The sequence below is a fragment of the Salvelinus namaycush genome, chromosome 9 (genome assembly GCF_016432855.1).
Source record: "Salvelinus namaycush isolate Seneca chromosome 9, SaNama_1.0, whole genome shotgun sequence".
Lineage (NCBI taxonomy): Eukaryota > Metazoa > Chordata > Actinopteri > Salmoniformes > Salmonidae > Salvelinus > Salvelinus namaycush.
In genome coordinates, this window is record NC_052315.1 from 41,576,881 (window position 1) to 41,602,511 (window position 25,631).

Consider the following 25,631-nt stretch of genomic DNA (forward strand, 5'->3'; position numbering starts at 1 on the left):
GAACAAGAGAGCCTCATCGAAATTGCATCAAGCGGTTCTGTGAAAATTTTATTTAATCAGAAGTCACTGCCAGATTTCTTGATTGGGCTGCACTCAGAGTATCCTGCCTTGGCAAATCATGCTGTTAAGACACTGATGCCCTTTGCAACCACGTACTTATGTGAGAGTGGATTCTCGGCCCTCACTAGCATGAAAACTAAATACAGGCATCGTATAGCGTGTATGTAGCAGGCTTACAACGATGGTAAAAAACAACATTTGAGAATGCGCTGACCCTGGTGGTAGAGGGGGTACGCAGCTGGAGGTTGAATGTTTGAAGGGGTACGGGACTATAAAAAGTTTGAGAACCACTGCTATAGAACATTATACCCTTTAATCATATAGCCCTAGACTGGACTAAATGTATTTCCCTATCAAAACGTAAACTATTCTTTACTGAACAGAAATATAAATGCAACACGCAACAATTTCAAGGATTTTACTGAGTTACAGTCAGTCAATTTAAATAAATAGATAAATTAGGCACTAATCTATGGATTTCACATGACTGGGCAGGGGCGCAGGTCCAACCTATCAGAATTAGTTTTCCCCCACAAAAGGGCTTTATTACAGACAGAAATACTCCTCAGTTTCATCAGCTGTCCGGATGACTTGTTTTAGACAATCCCTCAGGTGAAGAAGCCGGATGTGGAGATCCTGTGCTGGCGTGGTTACAGGTGGTCTGCGGTTGTAAGGCCGGTTGGACGTACTGCCAAATTCTCTAAAACGACGTTGGAGGCGGCTTATGGTAGAGAAATGAACATTAAAGTCTCTGGTAACAGCTCTGGTGGACATTCGTGCAGATAGCATGCCAATTGCACGCTCCCTCAAAACTTGATACATCTGTGGCATTGTGTTGTGTGACAAACTGAACATTTTAGAGTGGTCTTTTATTATCCCCAGCACAAGGTGCATCTATGTAATGATCTTGCTGTTTAATCAGCTTCTTGATATGCCACACCTGTCTAGTGGATGGATTATCTTGGCAAAGGAGAAATGCTCACTGACAGGGATGTAAACATATTTGTGCACAAAATTGGAATGAAATAAGCTTATTGTATGTATTTGACATTTCTGGGATCTTTTATTTCAGCTCAGCATGTTGTGTTTATATTTTTCAGTATAATTAGTGCTATCCGGGAACCTTGGGATGTCCCTGCACTAAGCCCTAACCCTTACCCCAACCTTAACCTTTACCTTTTTAAATGTCAACTTCAATGGGGTGACGTCAGAGTTGGGCCCCCAGTGATCTCGTTTAGACTTTTACATTCTAATTACTAGTCATTTGTTGTTACCAGTCAATAGATGCAGCCCACACATTGTTGACAGTAAAGAGAATAGGACTGCCTCGTGTCATAATGTCCCTCCCCTCTCGAGGTGTAAAGAGTTAACGGAGCAGTGGGTTTGCCCATTCTCATGTTTTGAGTGACGCGATCATCTATGAGACAAGAGAGGATCCGAGGTGGCCGCGTTTAACGCTGTTGACCACTACAGTCATTGCGCGCGGGGGACGACAGACATTCGCCTTTTTTCACCGACTTGCTGTGTTTTTCCCCTTTTTTTCGCGGACTTTTCTGTGCTATTTGACAACAATGCTCTTAGTTTTCCTACGGAGAATACTCACTGTATCGTGTATGAAGGCGTAATCGCGGTGTAGCGGAGCAGCTCGGATTCTACGAGGCCAAAGATAACTCTTCTTTGGGAAACCAAACATGCCGCGGCGGAAACAAGAAGCGCCCAAGCGCGCGGCAGGTACGTAGCCCACTACGACAGGAGTGGTTTTATTTGAAGCGATAGCAGCTCAAAGATTTGTTGTTATCAATCTCAAACCTTTGGAGTTCCGTTTCCAGTATTTTTTTTCATAGGAATACTAGTGCATCTACTCGATGTATAGTATAGGCTAACTTGATTTGTAATAACACTTTGTAATACGAACCCACTATCCCAGGAGTAGCATACTAGTACTGTAACTGTAGGCCTATCCCTCGAATGTTACCATTTGTTTCCCCTCGTTACAAAGTAGCCATACTATTTGTCACAGTATCACCCACATCCGATGGCTGCAGTCAACTTTCCCCTTCCCATTGTTCCCATGGATAGTTTACTTTCCCGGTAAACGTTAACTTACCTTGGTGGAAGAATTAAAATGTGTGAAAAGTGTTCCGTCTAATAGCGAAATGGCCCAAGGCGGTGCCAATACTCTCTGAGTCTCTAGGGGCTTTGAACATTTGATCCAAGCGGCTAACTTTGGAATTGGGAGGTGGAAGAATAACTTATGATTTTTTATTTGTATAAAATAAACAATTGGGTCCAGACGAAGAGATTGTGGACTGGAAGAAGGTATAATCGACTGTTGCCATGTCTGATTTGACAGTTGATTGATTAGCTGTCATCTGCTTTGATCTGTTTCTTCCCGATCTACATCAGGAAATCATTCCCCCATGTTATGCAGCCCCATGACGTCACATTAAAAGCACTTTGAAAGCATCGTGTACACCCCCCCCTGCAATGGTCAAGTGACTCACGAAAAAGCAGAGGGGTAAAGTGGTTTCACAGTCTGACACACACACACACACACACAGCCTACAAACACATACATGCACGCTAGGGGGGTTGTAAAATGAGAAGTGCACAATGTAATGGAGGGGAGGAATGGTTTTCTCTATTAGACCAGGCAGTCAGGAAGGCTTTGTTTCATGTTTGATTTAATTGTCTCTTCTCTGACAGGCCCATTCATCAATGGCTTTAATGGTCAATCAGAGACAGGCTGAGTGAGTGCTCCCATTCTGTTTAGCCATACGCTGGCCCAGGCTTTTATTTAATCAAAATGCCCCTGCCTAATGTACACACTCGCTCAGAGGGAGAGAGGGAGAGCATAAAGAATGTCTGAAAGCTTTCTGATTTCAGAACGAGAAATATTTTTTCTACAGTTTGTTTGTCTTTTCTGTCCATTTGTTTTGTCTCTCTGTTGAGGCAGGATCATGGGATGTTGTAATATAGACCCATTCTGTGTTTGTTGTGGAAATGTTAGGGAACTTTTAATGTCATTCTTTGTTCATTTATTCTTTCTTTTTACCTCCTTTTTGTCAGTGGGTCCCTCCAGCTGCAAGTTACAAAGTTGTCAACTGTTCAGTGGCACACAAAGGGTGATGATGAATTGATTGCAGCACAGAGCATGGTGATGGAGAGAGCAAAGAAAGGGATGACAGATGATGGGCCTTGATTAGGGACTTAGGGGGAAAGCAAGCCCACAGCAACCTTGAGACTTGCATGAAAAATCTCCTCTCCCATATTCTCTATATCTCTCCATCTCTCACCCACTGTCCTTCCCCTCCCCCCTCAGCATTTTCCTAGAAAAAGCGAAGTTTTGCTTGCTTCATTAGACTTCACCTAATTAGCTGGAAAGGCTGATGGAGTCTTGACAGGCTTAATGATTGGAGATGACAAGTCTCTGTGTGCCCGGCCTCAACCAACCAGGTTTGCCACCACTTTGATGTAATCAAGTTGATATTACACAGTGCCTCCGCTCCCGGCGCAGCGCTAGCCGTTGGTCGTGCTGTAACTCAATTTTCCGCTGCAGGTGACAAATGGCCGGGCGTACCTGTGTGGGTCAGGTTTGAGTGCTTTTAACAACCAAGGGCAGCCTGACAGGAGAAACGCAAACAGCTGTGGAAGAAACCCTGGGTGCATTCACATAGCTTATGATTAGCTTAGGCTGTAGGCCCAGGGGCTATGATGTTTTACATTAAAGCATTCTAGTGAGTGTACTCAGTGTAGTGACTGGGACCTAACAAGGTGGCCCCTAGGTTAGCATCCTCACAGTTAGTGGCTCTATTTGGTATGTGTGTGCCTGCGTGGGTACTTGCGTGCATGCATGTTTTGGTGTGATGTGTTTCTATGAGAGTGAGGTTTTTTTTTTCAGCCAGGTATCGAGTCTCCTACTCAGGCCAGCGTAGTGAAATCCAGCCCCATGCTCTAATCCGGCCTCCCTGTGCTCCAGTAATCTTTGTGAGCAGTTCCAGCGGCGCGGGGAGTTCTGGTTTAGACTGGGCTCTATGGCTAGAGGTCTCCTGTTTCTGCAGGGTCAGGCCTATAGCTGCCAGGTCAGCTGTGGCAGCCATCGTGTGTGTGTGTGTATGGGTGGGTGGGTGGTTTGGATGGCAGGGGTGATGAAAGGAATTGCAACCATAGAGGCCCCAGTGAGGAGTGTCAGTCATAGGCCATCGTTCCTCTGAACTCTTTCATCCCTCTACCTCTTCCCTCCCTCTACCCCCTCCACTCCTCATCCCCCCCCTCCTCATTGTTACTCACAACTGTTGTCGTCACTGCAGCATCTCTTATACTGAGACAGAAATGTGCTCAGGTACTGTATATTATCATTACAGCGCACACAGAACAAAAATACTAATTGAAACCACATATGCTTACTTACAAATATGCTTATTGACATATGAATAGCAGAGACCAACATAAATGGTTTTTGTTTTATATCTGTGGGTGACTGCGTGTGTGTGTGTTCTGTATTTGTCATTACAGGAATGAGGGGGCAAATGGGCTCGTAATTGTTCCACTAAATAACAGGTAGGACTAGACCGTGCAGGTGTGAGTCTCAAGGAAGTTTTTCTTGTAGTTTTGTAGGCCACGCCACCCATGGCTAATGAAAGTTACTGTGGTTGGATTCCGGCGAAGGTTGAGTCATGCCTGTGATCTATGTGTCTGATAAGTGCATACCTAATGAGGTCGCTGTGCCTGCCTGCCATGCCGTTGAGGAGGGGTGGTTGACTGAGTGCTTCCCACAGGTATTGACAGACACCACCCAGTGTAATGATAACAATGCCACCCTAAACTGCCAGTGAAAGGGGAGGGAGGGAGGGAGCGAGAGAGGTGGGCTCCTCTTTATTTTTTATTTTTTAACGCCACTTGGCAGATGTCAGACCATGGGCCGGGCTCCAAAAGAGAAAAGGGAGTGAACCAAATCACAAAACGAGTAAGCCATCCTCTTCCAGTATCACGATACGTGTTAGTAACGTGGCAAGAAAACAAAACACGAAGCGGACTTAACTTCTTTAGGAAAACAGCCCTAATATTGGAAACAAACATTAGATTGTCATTCAGAATCACATTTATTTATTTTCCAAGCTATAGCACACAATATTTCACATGCAGCACGTTTTTAAAGGACCAGTTTGATCTGCTTAATTTTTTCATTTTTGCCATGGGAAAAAATATTGTGCTACTGGCATCTTCACAGCTCTACCCTCCTCAGATCAGGTTTCAGGGCCCTCATGTATGTGAGTGGAGTAGGCCTACGTAGATACTTTATAAAAATAGTCCCGCCATTCGTTGTTGTGATAGATGCAGCTGCGATATGGCAACAATTGGGGCAGTCTTGCTTACACAAACCCTCAGCTCCCGTCCCAGAGGGCAACGCGTCAGAGCCTAGTGGGATGTGTGGTCTTTTCGGGAAACTGAGCCCGCTCTGGTCTTCAGGGGTCCTGAAACCGAATCCAGGAGGAGAATAGCCCGGCCATGCCAAAGAGCCGATTTCCTTTTCAACAGAGTCATTTATCACTGACCCACCCTTCGTTCCTGACACACTGACGTGTGTCATTTATCATACTGGCTTTAGCAGACACACAGGGAGGGAGGGAGGGAGAGAGACAGAGAGAGCAAGAGAATGAAAGAGGAGAGAAGTAGACCGAGAGAAACAAAGAGAGAGGGGGGAAGGAATTGAGAAAGAGAGGCAGAGTGAGTATAGTTAGAAAAGGAGGAGAAAGAAAGTAACAAAGAAAAAGAGAGAAAAAGCACAGTTTTAAGAGTTTCTCAGAACAGTATGGGACTGTACAAAATGCTGGAGAAAAGGTGGTGGGGAGGAGGACGACAACGGGAAGGGTTTTTAGATGACAGAGTATTAAGTTACGTGATGTTTTGATGAGTGACAGAATATTCTTCCATGAGTCTCTGGATGTTTGGTTATTGAATATATGATGTGTTTGTTGAGTGTGTGTGAATATGTATATGTGTGTATCCGAATGTGTGTGTAAATTACACCTTGTGTTACGGTGCGTGTGTGCAATGGAGTTTGTGTGTGTGGCTGTGTGTGAGAGGGAGACAGTGTGCGCGACTGATGAGCGGGATGATGGGTATCACTCATGCTAGGCTGGCCTCCAAATGAACCCAAGCTGCTCTGCTATCCTGTGGTCCTAACCAGCACTCCCCAAGAGTAAAAAGCAGATTAATGATGGATACCAGGCTTATAGTGCCATTTATCATGGAGAATATTATTTAGGCTGGCCGTGTAGGTCTGTAACTGGAGAGCAGGACGAGCAGAGTGGAAAGCCTTAGACAGACACTCACTGTGTGATGAATGACCGTGCTCTCTGGCGGAGTGTTACTAGACACCCGGGCCACAGCAGTTGGGCCGAATCATATGGCCCAGCTATAGTGGATGATATGACATTTATCCCTCAACTACACTACCCAGATTGCTTTGCCTGGAGGGTTCGGCCCTCTGAAAAAACTCGATCCCTGTCTTTTATAAGCTAACAATGTGCTTGCAAATCATTTAATGGGAAAAATGTACCTTGCTTCCTAGGCGTAAAAAAAAAAAGAAGTGATGGTTAGTTTTAATGGAAATTCAGTTTGATTAGTGTAGCGTAAATTAGAAATACAATGGACTAGATGTCTGACCAAAACCCTCCCATTTTACTGTGCCCTGTGAAGGTCAGCAGGCTTCTGCTCCTCCGTGCTCCGGGCAGTTACGCCATAATCATGAATAAAAGAGTACAGTGAGGGGTCAAGGCAAGGCCAGCTCCGCTGCTTCGTCTCTCTTCCACAATTAGAAAAAAGGTTGTTTTGTTTCTCTCTCCCGCCCCACACACACAGACACTGGTGTTGTGATTTATGGTGCCCATCCATCTTAGGGCCCCGTCCATCACCTCCTCGTTGCTAGGCGATCATCGCAGCAGCTGTTTGTTGGGAGTGGAGTGGGCCTTGAATGGTTGTCCCTTTGATGTGGTGAGAACATAACATCTGAGAGGGTCTCTATCTCTTTCTCCTCAGATTTGTTTGTCTGTGAGAGGTCTTTGTACTGTATGTAGCTGGTTGAATGTCAGATTAACCAATATACACTGTGTACAAAACATTAAGAACACCTAGGGTTGTTGAGGTGACCATATTACCGCCACACCGGCAGTCATGAGACATGACCTCAGTAAAACTCTGTGACCGTTGAGTCACGGTTATCTCCTCTTATGCACTCTGGACATGTTAGTCAAAATCAAATACAATTTTATTAGTCACATGAAATGCCTACTTACGAGCCTCTAACCAACAATGCAATTTAAAAAAAAATACAGATAAGAATAAGAGATAAAAGTAACAAGTAATTAAAGAGCAGCGGTAAAATAACAATAGCGAGACTTTATACAGGGGGTTACCAATACAGAGTCAATGTGTGGGGGCACCGGTTAGTTGAGGTAGTATATACATGTAGGTAGAGTTATTAAAGTGACTATGCGTAGATGACAACAGAGAGTAGCAGTGGTGTAATGGGGGGGCACTGCAAATAGTCTGGCTGGGTAGCCATTTGACTAGATGTTCAGGAGTCTTATGGCTTGGGGGTAGAAGCTGTTTAGAAGCCTCTTGGACCTAGACTTGGCGCTCCGGTACCGCTTGCCGTGCGGTAGCAGAGAGAACAGTCTATGACTAGGGTGGCTAGAGTCTTTGAGAATTTTTAGGGCATTCCTCTGACACCGCCTGGTATAGAGGTCCTGGATGACAGGAAGCTTAGCCCCAGTGATGTACTGGGCTGTTCGCACTACCCTCTGTAGTGCCTTGCGGTTGGAGGTAGAGCAGTTGCCATACCAGGCAGTGATGCAACCAGTCATGATGCAGCTGTAGAACCTTTTGAGAATCTGAGGACCCATGCCAAATCTTTTCAGTCTCCTGAGGGGGAATAGGTGTTGTCGTGCCCTCTTCACAACTGTCTTGGTGTGCTTGGACCTGTTGGTGATGTGGACACCAAGGAACTTAACTCTGAACCTGCTCCACGGCAGCCCCGTCGATGAGAATGGGGGCGTGCTCGGTCCTCTTTTTCCTGTAGTCCACAATCATCTCCTTTGTCTTGATCATGTTGAGGGAGAGGTTATTGTTCTGGCACCACATGGCCAGGTTTCTGACCACCTCCGTATAGGCTGTCTCGTCGTTGTCTGTGATCAGGCCTACCACTGTTGTCATCAGCCAATTTAATGATGGTGTTGGAGTCGTGCCTGGCCGTGCAGTCATGAGTGAACAGGGAGTACAGGAGGGGACTAAGCACTCGCCCCTGAGGAGCCCCTGTGTTGAGGATCAGTGTGGCATATGTTGTTGCCTACCCTTACCACCTGGGGGTGACCCGTCAGGAAGTCCAGGATCCAGTTGTAGAGGGAGGTGTTTATTCCCAGGGTCCTTAGCTTATTGATGAGCTTTGAGGGCACTATGGTGTTGAATGCTGAGCTGTAGTCAATGAATAGCATTTTCACATAAGTGTTCCTTTTGTCCAGGTGGGAAAGGGCACTGTGGAGTGCAATGGAGATTGCATCATCTGTGTATCTGTTGGGGCGGTATGCAAATTGGAGTGGGTTCAGGGTTTCTGGGATGATGGTGTTGTGAGCCATGACCAGCCTTTCAAAGCACTCACGGCTACAGACTTGAGTGCTACGGGTCGGTAGTCATTTAGGCAGGTTACCTTAGTGTTCTTGGGCACAGGTACTATGGTGGTCTGCTTAAAAAATGTGCACGTCCTTGTAATCCGTCTGGCCTTGCGGCCTTGTGAATGTTGGCCTGTTTAAAGGTCTTAATCACATCGGCTACGGAGAGTGTGATCACACAGTCTTCCGGTAACAGCTGGTGCTCGCATGCATGTTTCAGTGTTATTTGCCTCGAAGTGAGCATAGAAGTAGTTTAGCTCGTGTCACTGGGCAGCTCTCGGCTGTGCTTCTCTTTTTAGTCTGTAATGTTTGCAAGCCATGGCACACCCGATGAGCGTCAGAGCTGGTGTAGTACGACTCGATCTTAGTCCTGTATTGATGCTTTGCCTGTTTGATGGTTCGTCGGAGGGCATAGCGGGATTTCTTATAAGCTTCCGGGTTAGAGTCCCGCTCCTTGAAAGCGGCGGCTTTAGCTCAGGTCGGATGCGGCCTGTAATACATGGCTTCTGGTTGGGGTATGTACGTACGGTCACTGTGGGGATGACGTCATCGATGCACTTATTGATGAAGCCAATGACGTAGTTAGGAGTACCCAACTCACTATTGGCCTGGTACTCAGTGCTCTATTGTCCCTCTTATTTTTTTATTTTATTTCACCTTTCTTTAACCAGGTAGGACAGTTGAGAACAAGTTCTCATTTACAACTGCGACCTGGCCAAGATAAAGCAAAGCAGTGCGACAAAAACAACAACACAGTTACACATAAACAAACGTACAGTCAATAACACATAGAAAATAAAAATAGAAAGAATCTATGTATAGTGTGTGCAAATGTAGTAGGGAGGTAGCCAATAAATAGGCCTCTAACCACTCTGACATCAATGCAAATACAATTGAAAATCACATCAAACACATCATCAAAACGGTATGTTTCTAAAAAACTCACCTCACTGTGATTGATCACTTTGAAGAAAGTAGTTCAACAACAGGTTGAAACTGAGTGTAAAACATGGTCCTTGTGCATTTCGTTTCAAAGCCAAACACAATGAAATGGACAGCCTTTCTAAGGTGGGGATTAATTCAAAACACCATATGCATATAAGAGCTTATGCATATGCAAAGGCCAAGCATATATATAATAAATATATATATAAAAAAATCATAATGATTGTGCCATTATATATTCCTTCCTTCCATTATATTCCTTTCTCCGGCGTGCAGAGAGCGGGGCTGTTAACAGTTTAGTAATGAAAAAATGTTACTACAGATTTCACTTGGTTTCCCAAATTAAGTGCTGGGTGTAACTGCAGGAACAGGCAGCAAATAACCAGAGTAGGCTACCTGACATGAGTGAAACGAACCACCCGGAAAGTGGCCTCCATTCTTTGTTCCTGCACATGTAACCTTTATTTAACTAGGCAAGTCAGTTAAGAACAAATTCTTATTTACAATGATGGCCTACCGGGGAGCAGTGGGTTAACTGCCTCGTTCAGGGGTCAGAACGACAGATTTGTCAGCTCGAGGATTCGATCCAGCAACCTTTCGGTTACTGGCCCAACACTCTAACCACTAGGCTACCTGCCGCCCATGTTATAATAGGCCATTCTAAATCGAAACTAATTTGACATATTAGTAAAGACGAGATTAACTTGAGAAAATATGATGACTTGATGAGAGAACAGGGTGTGCATAGCCAGATAACATACAGTAGGTCAACTTTTTTAAATGTAGATGTTCCAAAGGCTTGTATGGAGATGCTAAACCTGTCTGTTAATCACCGTGAGACCGCCAGTCTTTTGCATGACAATAACCGTCTGACAAAATGTCATGACCACCACATTGAGTTGTACCCCTCAATTCATCCAGTCATGGACTCTACAAGGTGTCGAAAGCCTTCCACAGGGATGCTGGCCCATGTTGACTCCACTTTAAGTGGTGGACCATTCTTGATACACACAAGAAACTGTTGAACATGAAAAATCCAGCAGCGTTACAGTTCTTGACACAAACCAGTGCACCTGGCAGCTACTACCATACCCCGTTCAAAGGCACTTAAATCTTTTGTCTTGCCCATTCACCATCTGAATGGCACACATACACTGAGTATACAAATCATTAAGAACACCTGCACTTTCCATGACATACTGATCAGGTGAATCCAGGTGAACGCTATGATCCCTTATTGATGTCGCTTGTTAAATCCACTTCAATCAGTGTACATGAAGGGGAGGAGACGGGTTAAAGAAGGATTTTAAAGCTTTGAGACAGATTGTGTATGTGTGCCATTTTAGAGGGTGAATTGGCTAGACAAAAGATTCAAGTGCCTTTTGAATGGGGTATGGTAGTAGGTGCCAGGCGCGGCGGTTTGTGTCGAACTGCAACGCTGCTGGGTTTTTCACGCTCAACAATTTCCATGTGTGTCAAGAATAGCACCCAACGGAAATCCAGCCAACTTCATACAAGTTAAAGCATTGGGAAGCATTGGAGTCAACATGGGCCAGCATCCCTGTGGAACTCTTTCGACACCTTGTAGAGTCCATACGCCAATTAATTGAGGCTGTGTTGAGGGCAAAAATCCTTCATTAACCTGTCCTCCCCTTCATTTACACTGATTTGAAGTGGATTTAACAGGACCTCAATAAGTGACCTCAAGGAATCATAGTGTTCATCTAGTCAGTCTGTCATGGAAAGAGCAGGTGTTCTTAATGTTTTGTACACAGTGTAGCTCAGGTCCTGAAGGTCTGTATACAGCTGCCTGTTGTAGGTCCAGTCATAACACAACAATGCAGCATTCTGGGAGTACAGTACAGTTTGATCTATCTGCCTGCCCAGTCTCCCTCGCTCGCTCTCTCAACATGGTACAGCATTGAGCCTCACCTGGAGCGAGAGGAATCTCTGTTTTTCCCATCTCCTTGAGCACACATCCTGCACTACAATCAGCGGACACAGTGTATTCAATCATTCATTAGGGGGTAGAAAATAGGAACAGAATAGGAGGAACAGTAATAGACTGTCGTGAGCATCTCTTTCTGAGCGATCAAACACAGCCACATATTAGTAAATCTTTCTCTTAAGGTTATGACTTATGACACTATTTTCTACCGTTGAGTGTTGGACTATGTTGTCTTACCTCTACCGACAGTTGAGAGAAACTCTACCTGTAGCCTATCTGTTACCGACCGCCTCGATTCGGTCTTATGTAGCAAAATGTTTAATTGTGTTTTTTATTTTTTATTTTTTTTACATTGGATTAAAGTAGAGAGGTAGAAAATTTGACATCATACACGGCAGTTGAGGAACAATGGGAAAGTAATTCTCCTTTGAAAGTTGATAAACTTGTAACCCCACTTTTGAGAAAATGGCCCTTGAATGTTTCAGCATCGTTTACACCCTCTTAAGCATTAGCCCCACCCATCTCTTTAAGGATTCACATGTGAGGCCATGTACTAAACAGAGTGAGTAGTTTAGTAAACAATCAAAGATTTCAAGACTGTAAAAGTGGTAAAAGTAGTAGCTTACAATAAGAAAAAAACTCCATGTAAAAATACACTATCTAGTCCTTGCCCTATATCCTAATCTGATTTTGGTGCATTGTCAATGTTGTTCACATTACTGTCTCTGGTAACACACACTATATCAAATAAAATCTATGTGGATGGGTCACTTTTGTCTAGACATGTACTCATGTTCATGAAATACAATAGATGGCTGTAATCACCCCCAGACACACCTGGCTAACTTGATGGGTCATGTAATCATCTGGCAAAGTGGAGTCTTTTGTTTAGACATGGAGCTAGCTAGCTAAACAATAAATTGGCATAATCCCAACGCATATTACTACCAATACAAACATTGTCATAGCTGTAGTATGAATCTGCAGGTAGCTAAAGCTAATAACTAGGTTTAATGTTAGCTAGCTAACATTAGGCTACAACTAGCAATACAAATGGTTTTCTGATTCTAATAACATTACTACACAGATCATACACGTAACGTTAACTAGCTAGCAAGCTAACGTTCACTAGCTAGCTAATAGTACGCTGTAACTTGCAATGAAAATGACTTTCTGACTTATATCTGAAAATGTAGCTAGACTCTTACCTGTATAAATGGATGAACACTTCACAGCAGACTGGAACCATTTTAACGCCGTTTTTGTTTGTAGCTACATCTTGTTTGGCCAGTGTTGTGTCAAGTCACTCCAGTTCACACTGACAGTGGTGTGTGCAGAAATTATTCCATCACCTTTTCCAACTGATCTGTCGATAGCACCTGCTAAATTCAGGGCATCAATGTTGTTGAGAATTGTAGCAAATCGTTTGTAGTTTTCGATGGCTAACGTTAGCCCTTTCTACAGTGCCGTTTTTGAAAGATATATCAACACATACTGAGCAGCTCACGTTATAGACAGAAGTATGCTACATGGCAGACCTATCCAAACTCATCTCCCAGCATGTCCAGTCCATCCATTATCTCAGCCAATCATGGCTAGTGGGAAGGTTCCTGACTTTTTCCATGGCTAAACCAACTAGGCTCGTAATTTAACAATTTTATTTGTATTTACAGATTGGAATACACGTTTGTTATTAAGGTACATGAAAGTTCACATGTTCCAGATGGCATTTCTGCCAACAAAAAAAAACACATTTTGATTTCAAACAAAATATATATTTATGTTCAAATGCATCTCCTGTGAAGTAGTGACGTGCGACATACGCCTAGTTTCCTGAAACGAGTCACATTTTTTTCTGACAGTGAGTATAATTTCACCTCATGCTACTCCCTCCTTCCTAGCAACAGAGGACACGAGGGGAATACCACCACAAGACCAAGGAGTGGTTAGCCTAGCATGACAAATGTTAAGGAATGAAGACATTTCATTTTACTTTCCCCACTGATCTTCAGACATTTTGATAGAACCAAACAAGACTGTTTTGGTATGGAATTATTCTAATCTATTTTAAAGCCTTGAGTCAGTCGAATGCTGGGAAACTGGAACTAGTGGAAGTCGGTGGTTTGCGGTTGTGTGATTTTTAGGCTGTGGTGACTTACTTCCTGGAGGTTCTAAGTGTTATTTAAGGCTCCTTCCTGTAAGTAAGGGCCCCCTGCCGAGGCGCTGTGTTGCTTTAAGGGCGAGAGGGCCCAGTTAAAGAACAAATGTCCGGAATAAGAAACACCACAGCTGTGTAGTGAGGCCCTGCTTAACTCTCTCCACTCTCAGTACCCTTACTATGATCACACTGTAGAGTGTTGTTCACTACCACCTCATGATCCTCTAAGGATGTTGCCACTTTGAAGCATATCTTAACGTTTTTCAGACTTACCTTTATTTTTCTAGTTACCCTAAAAGCAGTCTATTGGGCCAGGAGAGATTTATCCACTGTTTGGATTTGTTTAAATAGCCGCCCTGCTAACTACCTATCGTTAGCCAATTCTCACCAAAATGTATTGGGCGGGATAGAGGCAGGATCATCATGTTCAATGAATGAATCCACTCTCTTCTCCCTTATTCCTCCTCTGTTTTTAACTCTAGCTGGCTGTTTTAGCTGGCCAACCTCTGGCCTCCTAGCTGTGGAACTGTTCTTGTTACGTGGTACAGTAACAGCACGAGAGAGCTTAATGATGGCATCCTTTTCCTATGAATAGCCATTAGCCACATTTGCTTCGGTGCCAGCTATGATAGCCTAAGTCTGTAGCTTTAGGCTAGTTGGTGGTCGGACCACCGACGAATATAACACTCTCCTTCTTTTACTCCTTTTGCCTTCTCCTTCCTCTCCCTCTTTTCAGCTGTTCTGTGGTCAGCTCCTGTAGCTAGCTGTAAGCTGCTATGTCATTCAGTGGTTGAAGTGCAGACTCGGGTAGTAGTGTCTTGATTACACATCCTGTTTACCCCAGTATTGTGTGTGATTTGGCTCCCAGCTCTACTGGCTGTTTCCCCATCTGTGTGGAGGCTGAGTGAGGTGATCACTGTGGGCAGTGCAGGGTGCTGAGTGAGAACAGATCAACCGTTACTGTTCTTAAAAGCTGATTACTTCAGGATGCATGTTTTTGTTTTCTTTCATATTTTTTTTCAGTTGAAGCCTTCACATTTTCTTGTGTCTTGCTTCCATCACTCACCAGCCTTTCCAGGACAGGGTGTGACTCCTGGCTTTGACTAAATGATTACTGATGATGTACTAGAGTGTACCATCTACCATCAGAAGAGAGGGCCTGGTTTTGCATCTTACTTTTGGTGTATAGTCACAGTGCCTGTTTATCTCATGTTTCTTCCCTGTTCCTGATCGTCGGAACACTCTTTGAAAAAAAAAAGGTGCTAGCTAGAACCATAAAGGGTTCTTTAGATGATTCCATGTAGAACCTTACACCGCTACAAATAACCCTTTGATAATCCTTGAGAGTGTAGCTAGCTATCTGTTAATTCTCCATCCAGGTGTATTCTTAATAATCCATAATTTTTCTCAGAATGAACCCAACACACCCATCACATTTTATTAGAGTGATAAATCACCTCTGTTGTCAGTCAAGCTTGGGAGAATAATTGGATGGTGGTTGTCACCCACGGTGATGGATGATCAGTCATTGGGGATCAAATTAACAGATAGTGCTCAGATGTAATGGCTGTTTTGCATTTTAAATTGCCTGGGAGCGTTCACTGCTGGTCGCCCGTTTTTATTGCGATGCCCTTTCAGCCCACATCTTAGCCTTGCTTTCTTTGACTGTCTAGATTTTAGACTAGACTAGGAGATTGGAATTATGTTCATTTTTTTTATTTTTTATTTTTGGGTTAGGAAAGGCTTGCCAAAATGACACTTTCACCAAAAGTAGTCATACAGCTAGAACAAAAGGTTCAAAGGAATATGTGAAGCATGTTCATGATGGGTCATTGGTCAAGACTATAAGAGCGAACTAAGGACTTCTCGTTCAACCTGCCTGCTAATGCCAGAGTCATAACCTCAGTGATTGAACCTGACATCTGTGACCAGCTGCTCTGGATACAAACACATTACCGTAGCTACCTCATCCTGACTGTATTTCCTCCTTCAAATTAGACACTCACACGAACACCATCCGGAGATCGGAGGAGAGAAAAAAACCTAAGACTGAGATATCTCCCCTGCTGGTTTGTCCGCCGAGCGGTGAGCGATTTACCTCCTCAGAACCCCCGCCCTCCCCCCCCTTCACATTATCATAATTGTGTCCAGGACATGAGGCCAGTGAAGTGATCATGTCATTTTATTTACACCCTGCTTGGCCCTCTTTACGAGCGGTGTGCCAGGCCCTGCCAAGCGCACGGGGCCCGGTGACATCTTTTGATCAGGGCTGTCGCAGAAGATCAGCGGAGACTGGCAGGTAATGGATACCCAGTGACAAACTAAATCTACGGGCAGGATGGGAGACTAGACCGCACCTGCCAGGTCCCTATTAGACTGGCCCTTTCAGTGGGGCTGCCTGCCTGCTGACACCCACCGCCCCCAGGGCCAACATCAGACCAGCGCCCACCGCCCAGCCGGCCCTGAGATTGGCTGTTAGCACAGGATATGGGAGTTATTCCAGCGATGCCGTTTTTGTTTAGACTGGATGTGTTTGTGTGTGTGTGTAAAGAGATTAGGGATTTGAAGTGGTGTGTGTGCATAGCCAGAATGCTCACCTGTCATAAGTATACAAGATGTTCAGAACATCTTTGCTTATAGTTTTTTTTGGGGGGGGGGGTTTGAGTCCATAATGAAGTGGGCAGAAAGGGAAGGGGCAAAGGGAGGAGGCTGGTGACGTCTCCTTCGCCAAGACATTTGTCCCACTTAGCTGTGACAGTGTGTGGGGACCCGGGTGGGGGAGGGTCTGTCACTACAGGGTCCGTCACTCTCTGAGGACGGGAGGGGGGAGCTGAGGGAGGGTCGGTGTCCCCTGTGATCGGTCAGGGCCAGGCACCCAGCAAACGTACACACCTGTCTAAGGTGAGCCGAGGGCGCACACATGCAAAGTGACAGGTAGCTTATGTGTTGCCATCGTCTCTTACTCAACCTCGCACTCTTATGTCTGTTTCTCTCTGAGGAAATGTCTCTGATGTCCTGTGTATGTGTGTGTTTGCCTAATACCAAGCACCTGTTAGCCTGCTCCAAAAAGCATTTCTAGTCTGTCTGTGATACTCATCACCATTGGTAATCTCTTGTGCCTCACTTCCATTTAGTTGACTTTGAAAGATGTCGTTCTAACATTTTAAATAGTCTTATCGTCAAATCATATTTCCCTTTATTAGCAATGAGTGAAAATCCTGTCTGTGTCTGTGTCCCTGTCTGTGTCCCTGTCTGTGTCCCTGTCTGTGTCCCTGTCTGTGTCCCTGTCTGTGTCCCTGTCTGTGTCCCTGTCTGTCTCTGTGTGCCTGCCTGTCTCTGTGTGCCTGCCTGTCTCTGTGTGCCTGCCTGTCTCTGTGTGCCTGCCTGTCTCTGTGTGCCTGCCTGTCTCTGTGTGCCTGCCTGTCTCTGTGTGCCTGCCTGTCTCTGTGTGCCTGCCTGCCTGTCTCTGTGCCTGCCTGTCTCGCTCTGTGCCTGCCTGTCTCGCTCTGTGCCTGTCTGTCTCGCTCTGTGCCTGTCTGTCTCGCTCTGTGCCTGTCTGTCTCGCTCTGTGTCTGTCTGTCTCGCTCTGTGTCTGTCTGTCTCGCTCTGTGTCTGTCTGTCTCGCTCTGTGTCTGTCTGTCTCGCTCTGTGTCTGTCTGTCTTTGTGTGTGTGTGTGTGTGTGTCTCTGTGTGTGTGGAGACAGACGAGAGGCAGTTGAAGAGGCGTCAGACATATTAACTGACAGATGGAGGTTGATCCAACTCATTTATTACCCCAGAGGAGAATGCCACAGCACGATTGAGCTTCATTAATTTCCGATTTAGCTTTCATTTCAAGCTGTTGCGCCCTGAGATAAATAAAATGGCACATTGTGTTTTTGCCAAGATATTGTTTTTTGTTTTTCCCCACCATAAACAAAGTAAAGGAGAGAGTAGAGGAGAATCAGCTAGTTATATGTGTGGCTGGGGTAGTATATAAACACAGGCTTGTCTGGGAGGAAAATAACACCTTAACGGTTGATGAGGTGAAATGGGATGACTGTCATTTCTCAACTCGGTTTTCACTCGCCTCCCGCACAGATGGCTCATTTATCCCTGCGAGTCCTCAGGCGCCCGTAGTAGAGAAACTTTCTCTACAATAGTTCAACTAACACCCTGTGTGGGAAAGATGGGTCAGTCTGTGGACATCTGAGGGTTGGAATTAAGATGAGTGACTGGTTGATTTTGACGATTCACTTGGAGTCCAGTACAAATAGGAAGAAACCATATACACTGAGTGTACAAAACATTAGGAACACCTGCTCTTTCCATGAGACTGACTAGGTGAATCGAGTTGAAAGCTATGAACCCTTATTGATGTCACCTGTAGACGAAGGGGAGGAGACAGGTTAAAGAAGGATTTTTAAGCCTTGAGACAATTGAGACATGGATTGTGTGTGTACCATTCAGAGGGTGAATGGGCAAGACAAAAGATTTAACTGCCTTTGGACGGGGTATGGTAGTAGGTGCCAGGCACACCAGTTTGTGTCAAGAACTGCAACACTGCTGGGTTTTGTCACACTCAACAGTTTCCCGTGTGTATCAAGAATGGTCCACCACCCAAAGGAAATCTAGCCAAACTGTGGGAAACAGTGGAGTCAACATGGGCCAGCCTCCCTGTGGAACACTTTCGACACCTTTTAGTCCATGCCCCAACGAATTGAGGCTGTGCCGAGGGCAAAAGGGGGTGCAACGCTATATTAGGATGGTGCTCCTAATGTTTTGTACATTGAGTGTGTTCAAACTTTCCTAATATTGAGTTGCACCCCCTTTGCCCTCAGAACAGCATCAGTTTGTTGAATGGACTCTAAAAGGTGTCAAAAGCATTCCACAGGGATGCTGGCCCATGTTCACTCCAATGCTTTTCAGTTGTCAAGTTGGCTGGATGTCCTTTAGGTGGTGGGCCATGCTTGATACCAGTGGAGGTTGCTGAGGGGAAGACGGCTCATAATAACGGCTGCAACGGAGAAATCAAACGCATAGAAACCATGTGTTTGATACTATTCCGCTACAGCCATTACCACGAGCCCGTTCTCCCCAATTAAGGTGCCACCAAACTCCTGCGCTTGATACACACGGGAAACTGTTGAGCGGGAAAAACCCAGCAGCGTTGCAGTTCTTGACACAAAGCAGTGCGCCTGGCACCTACTACCATACCCCGTTCAAAGGCACAATCTTTTGTCTTGCCCATTCACCCTCTGAATGGCACACACACACAATCCATGTCTCAATTGGCTCGAGGCTGAAAAATCCTTGTTTATTCTGTCTCCTCCCCTTCATCTACACTGATTGAAGTGGATTTAACAAGTGACATCAATAAGGGATCATAGTTTCACCTGGATTCACCTGGTCAGTCTGTCATGGAAACATCAGGGGTTCTTAATGTTTTGTACACTCAGTGAATATCTATATCATTTCAATGTAACATCATTTTCATGCTATCCACCAAGTCCTCCAACCAGGGGAGAGGGTAGTTAAATAAAATAAAAAAAGTGATCAGATATGATGAAATTAATAGAATTAGTCTATCAAATAATATCTGCTAATTTTATAGCTAATCTGCCCCCACCCCCCAGTGTGTTCAGTGGCCTTCATATAACACACCCTCTCTTCTGTTTCCCCTCCAGCGTACTCTCCAGAGGAGTTGGAGGAGATGAAGGAGCATGCGATTGAGGTGGAAGAAGAGGGCGTGGACTTTCAAGAGGACGGAGAGAGCTCAGAAAAGGACCTCCTCACCAAAGAGCCACTGGGTGACCGGGACTCCATTGTTGGGGCCGAGCTCTCTGCTCAGGAGATGGACATTGAATCACACGTGAGCGAGGCCAGCGACCCCCTGTCAGACTTTGAGACCACCTCTGTCAACGCCGTGGAGAGGCCTGTCAAAGAGCCTCTGAACGGAGCAGGGGTGAGGCTGGACACTCCCTTGGCGCTGGACACTCCCTTGGCGCTGGACACTCCCTTGGCGCTGGACACTCCCTTGGCGCTGGACACTCCCTTGGCGCTGGACACTCCCTTGGCGCAGGACACCCTGGAACAGATGAAGACCATCTACTCCAGCTTCCTGACCAACACCTATTGGTCGCCCCTGAACTTTAACCCCACCCCAACGCCAACTCAGACACTGACACCTGTGGAGAAGCCACCGCGGACTAGCAGCTCTAGCAGCAGCAGTAGCAGCAGCAGTAGTTATGACTGGCACCAGTCCGCAGTGGCTAAGTCCCTGCAGCAGCAGGCCTCTCAGAGCCGCCACCACCACCATCATCCCTCGGAGCCCAGTCTCTTCAGCACAGTGCAGCTCCACAGGCAGAACCCCAGACTGTACGGCAACATCTTCACCGGGGCCAGCAAGTTCCGCTGCAAGGGCTGCAGTGCCGCCTACGACACCCTGGTGGAGCTCACCGTGCACATGAACAACACGGGCCATTACCGCGATGACAACCATGAGAGGGGAGCCAACGGGGCCAAGGGGCACTGGTCCAAGCCTCGCAAGCGCTCCCTTCTGGAGATGGAAGGCAAGGAGGATGCCGCGAAGGTGCTGAAGTGCATGTACTGTGGCCACTCCTTCGAGTCCCTGCAGGACCTGAGCGTTCACATGATCAAGACCAAACACTACCAGAAAGTGCCTCTGAAGGAGCCACTGGCCCCTGTGGCAGCCAAAATGATCTCAAGGAAGAGAGGCCCACTCTCTGGGAGCCTGGACCTCCCTGGCTCCCCAAGCTCAAGAGAGGTGACCCCCAAACCCAAAGCCTCCCTGAGTGGTGACCCCTCCCACAAGGTCTCCAACCCCTATATCACCCCCAGCAACCGCTTCGGCCATCAGAACGGCGCCAGCTATGCGTGGCAGTTCGAATCGCGCAAGTCCCAGATCCTCAAGTGCATGGAGTGCGGGAGTTCCCACAATACCCTGCAGGAGCTGACCGCCCACATGATGGTGACGGGTCACTTCCTCCGGGTCACCAATGGCAACCCCCCCAGCAAGAGAGGAGGCAGGCCCGTCCCAGAGGTCGCCTCCCCCAGCTCTGTACAGGCCACACACCCCACACAGGAGGGGGTTCAGTCAATCCCATTGGCTCCTACATTCTCCCCCCCTCCACCCTCTGCCGTTTCACCCCTGGCCATCTCCCCTCCTCTCAAAGACATTAAGAAAGAGGAGACGGAGGACGAGTGTACCAAGGACATGGTCAGCCATGACAAAGTTTCGAATGGGGACGAGGATGAGGAGGTGGAGGAGAAGTTTCACAACTCCACCAAGTATAACTATCTGACCGAGGAGGACCTGAAGGAGAGCCCCAAGGGCGGCTTCGACATTCTCAAGTCCCTGGAGAACACGGTGACTTCGGCCATCAACAAAGCCCAGAGTGGCAACCCCAGCTGCGGGGGATACCCCAGTATCCACGCTGCATATCAGTTCCCCAACTCCCTGAAGCTGCCCCAGGGTAGTGCTGAGAAGAGCTCCCCTCTCAAGTACCTATTCACTGGAGGAGAGGGGGTGCTCTCTTCCCTCAGCAAGATGCAGCCCCTGATCTCCCCACCGGCTAGTCAGAGCTACCCCCTCACCCACCTCAACAACTTCCAGGCCATGGAGGAGCTGGTTAAGAAGGTGACTGAGAAAGTGGCCAAAGTGGAGCGGAGGGTGAAGAGAGAGGTGTCCCCCAAGAGAGAGGTGTCCCCCAAGAGAGAGGTGTCCCCCAAGAGAGAGGTGTCCCCCAAGAGAGAGGTGTCCCCCAAGAGAGAGGTGTCCCCCAAGAGAGAGGTGCACCGGCCCCCCTGTAGCAGTGACGCCGCAGAGTCCACCGGAGCAGAGTCCCTGCTTCGAGAGTGGAGGGCGGTGACTCCGGCTAACAGCGACAGTAGCCATAGCGACAGGGCCTCGCCATCTGCGAGAGCGAGCAGGAGAAAAACGGTTCCATTGCCTGCCTCTGCTCTGAGCTGCAGCACAGCCTTCATAACAGGCCACGCCCCTCTGGAGCAGCCCTTCGTTAACCCTTTAAGTGCTCTTCAATCTGTGATGAATGTCCACCTGGGGAAGGCAGCCAAGCCCACCCTGCCCAGCCAGGACCCTCTCAGTCTGCTGTCCAGGCTGAGCCAGAGTATGGCCGAGAGGGCTGCCGTGGCCTCCTCCCCCACGCACACCAAGAGACACCCAGAGCCTGTGGCTTGTCGGGGCATCTGTCAGTCCAGTGATGACCAGCCCATGGACCTGACAAAAGGGAAGCGTGATCGAGGGGGCTCTATGGGCTCTGACCCTCTGACTCCCTCATCCACAGCCTCCTCCGTCTCCCCTTCCTCAATGGTGACCCCTGCTAAGATGACAGTGGTCTCTCCCTTCACATCCAGCAGCCCGTTACATGAAAACGCTCTGTCGGACATCTCCGACATGCTGAGGAACCTGACGCAATCAGCACACCACGTCTCCAAGCCCCCCTCCAGGACGCGGGTCACAGATGTAGTGGGCTCCACCACCCAAGAGGAGGCTGAGGGGTCCATGGCCAATAAGAGGAAGGGCCGTCAGTCCAACTGGAACCCCCAGCACCTGCTTCTCCTACAGGCCCAGTTCTCTTCCAGCCTCAAGCCGACATCCGAGGGCAAGTACATCATGTCTGACCTGAGCCCCCAGGAGAGGATGCACGTGTCCCGCTTCACGGGCCTCTCCATGACCACCATCAGCCACTGGCTGGCCAACGTCAAGTACCAGCTGAGGAGAACCGGCAGGACGAAGTTCCTCAAGAACCTGGACTCAGGCCAGCCGGTGTTCTTCTGCAGCGAGTGCGCTTCACAGATCCGGACCCCCGCTGCCTACATTTGCCACCTGGAGGCCCACCTGGGCTTCAGACTGAAGGACCTGGCCAAGCTCTCCCCCAAACAGACCCTGAGGGACTCCTCGAAAGTTGGGTCTGATGAACTGCCCCTCCTGGACCCTTTCCTCTTCTCTTCTGCGCCCTCTTCTCAGTCACAGGAGGAGGGCAGTGGGACTGTGTACCGGTGCCAGCTGTGTATCCGTAAGTTTGCCAGTAAGCATGCCATCAAGCTCCACCTCAGCAAGAGCCATGGGAAGTCCCCAGAGGACCATCTCCTGTATGTCTCTGGGATGGGGAAACACTAGAAGTAGAATTGACATTTCATTATAGAAACACTTGAGTGCTCCCAGCATTGGACATACTGGAATATAAGCTGTTAAAAAAAAGAGCGAACTTAAAAAGAAACTTAAAAGAAAACAGTTGAAGGTGACAAAAGTAACTACTGTTAAGTGTCAGCACAAGGTGTTTACATTCATGGCCTATGCTTGTCTGTATTTTTCTCCATTTCAAAATATGTTAATTTCACATGTTGAAGATCTAGATCATGAATATTCAGCTTTTAAAGGGATAGTTCGCCCAATTACTAAGTTACATATTTTTCCTTACCTTTTACCGTAAGTTGTCTATTGGCCAGGAGAGACCACGATACAAACTTTAGATTTGTTTTCATCTCTGAAGATAAGGACACATTTAAGTAATTTTTATATTGGGTGAACTTTCCATTTGTAAAATATAGTAATTTGAGATTTATTATATTGTAATGTAGTTATTTTTACATTTTTGTGAAGTTTATTGGAATTTGTTGACTCTTTGAACTACATGTATGTATTAACAAGTTAACAGTTCAAAACAAGTTTGATACTCCAGTTTTTAGTTGGCTCTTGTCACCTTGCTGATGAGGCATTTCTACTCTAAGAGATCAGCCAAGAACCTGGGAGTGCTCTTCGGGAGAATTAGCCAAACAAATACATGACATTGTACTAGTCAGTTACATCACATTTTATATACAGTTTGTGTTGCAGGTTTTGTCGACTCTGCAGTATTGCTTATCATCATGTCAGGAGCCCTCAATCCACGTCTGTGTACAAATGTACATACAGTATATAGGCTAACCACTTTCTGTTTTAAGTTATGCATACTTGTTATATTTCCTAATTTAAGAGGACTATGACTATCCACTGGTGCAAAGCCTTTGAAGAAGACAGAAATGACATTGTTTTGCACAATAGTTTTATAAATGTTATTTGATAAGAAAATATATAAAATTGAACTTTGTTCATGCTCTGTTGCTTCTATTATTAAATTGACTTGAAGTGCTGCACACAACTGTTTTGTATTTCTTAAAATATCACAAATGCTTTTTACACCTCTTATTGTATTGTTACCAGGTCCCAAAACACACCCCAGCACTACAAAACAGATTCGGCATCCACAAAACACACTTAGTTACTGCAGAGCCTTCAGCCCTGTCTAGGCTCTGTAATGTCTGCACAGGCACAGTCCTACCAAACACCAACTGTAGTGTGTGTGGCTAAGAGCAGACAGTGTGTTGCACCGAGACGTCTGCCAGGTGGTGTGTGCTGCATGTAAACCACCAGATGTTCCTGAAACAAGCCACTGGAGGAGAGTGCAACAGCAGGCAGAGTGGGCTGATTACCACCGGGGCTTCAATGCCATCATCATGAGGCAGCCAGGGACAGAGGCAAAGGAGCTGGCATATCGCCGGTTAATGTTAATATCCCTTGGCAGACGTGCATATGATGCTCACACCCAGACTCCAACTGTATAGTTGTATACCTTCAACCGCTGGAACGTGAACCTAAACAGACTTTTGAAACACTCCTATTCTGTCAAGGGCATGAATTACTGTAACATTGCAACAGGCTAACTGCTCGATCACACTGCGTCCTTGAGGCCATGGAGAAAGTGAACATACTTGCACACAATCTCTTAGTTACCAAATTAATGCGTTTATTGTCCTTTTGTAATATGTTTTAATGCAGATACAGTGCTACATTGACAAGCCATAAAATCTTAATTTATTAGTCTAAACGAAGCAATCTTAGGTTGACTTGGTTACTATGGTGACTGATGCAGTTGCCCAGACTCTAACCCCTGTTCTCTCTCACCAAGGACAGTCGGCTCAAGCAGCACACCATTTACTCTCTTAAATCTCATCTCCTTCAGTTCCTCTCACCCGGGAACACATGAATTAACACACACACTGTGCCCTGACCCCGTCTTCTCACACAAACTCATTACCTCCTCAAACTGCTCCCAGCTCCGTTTCAGACGTTTGGGATATGTTGCGCTAACGTTGCACAAGAACCTCGAGATCAGTCACTTCAGATTAGCTGAGTAAAGCCTTTAGCTAACAAAGGCTGAACATTGAACGATGGGGCGTAACATATCAGTCATTGATTATCCTATAGTTCAGTAGTTGATTATAATTCAACTGACAACATTGTGGTGCGGAATATACGACTACAGCATGAACATACACCTTTATATTATGACAAAGGTATAGGCCTAAATCAAAGTGTTTCCCCCCCATGTTTATCCCTTATGATCTGATCGGTGAGTGAATTGTATGGACATCTTGGGGAAAGATGGCTAAGATGGTTTAGGGCGAAGATAAGACCGTTTACATTATGGGGGTTAATGAGGAGCTTGAGGGAAAGCCCTAAATGGTTTGACTTCTGCTTGAATGAGCATTAAAACAGACAGTTGGCGAGGATAAGCAACTGCCTTAGCCCTAAGACTAAATTTAAAAAGACCATGGAAAAGCAACATTTCTGTGTGTCAGGAGATTGAGTGGAATGCTTATAGATGGTTTTTATTGTAGTAATTCAGATGAGATGAGATGTATTTTCTTTGTCTCGAGGAACCCTGAGCCGAGTGAAGGGATGGGCAGTGCTGCGCCTCACTGATCTCAAAACCAAGTCACTCAGCGTCGGACAGGCGGGCAGAGAGACGGAGAGACAGAGAGGGAGAAATGAGTCCCCTCATCCCCT

The 25,631-nt window shown here is 46.3% G+C and overlaps 1 protein-coding gene across 1 annotated transcript; it reads left to right on the forward strand.

Moving 5' to 3' along the window:
• Window positions 1-1,686: 1,686 nt before the first annotated feature.
• Window positions 1,687-23,938, forward strand: LOC120054082 (teashirt homolog 3-like). The gene is made up of 2 exons (XM_039001464.1): window positions 1,687-1,791; window positions 19,447-23,938. Exons 1-2 carry the CDS (start codon window positions 1,752-1,754, stop codon window positions 22,920-22,922), a joined length of 3,516 nt encoding a protein of 1,171 aa, XP_038857392.1. The 5' UTR covers window positions 1,687-1,751; the 3' UTR covers window positions 22,923-23,938.
• The last annotated feature ends 1,693 nt before the right edge of the window (window positions 23,939-25,631 follow it).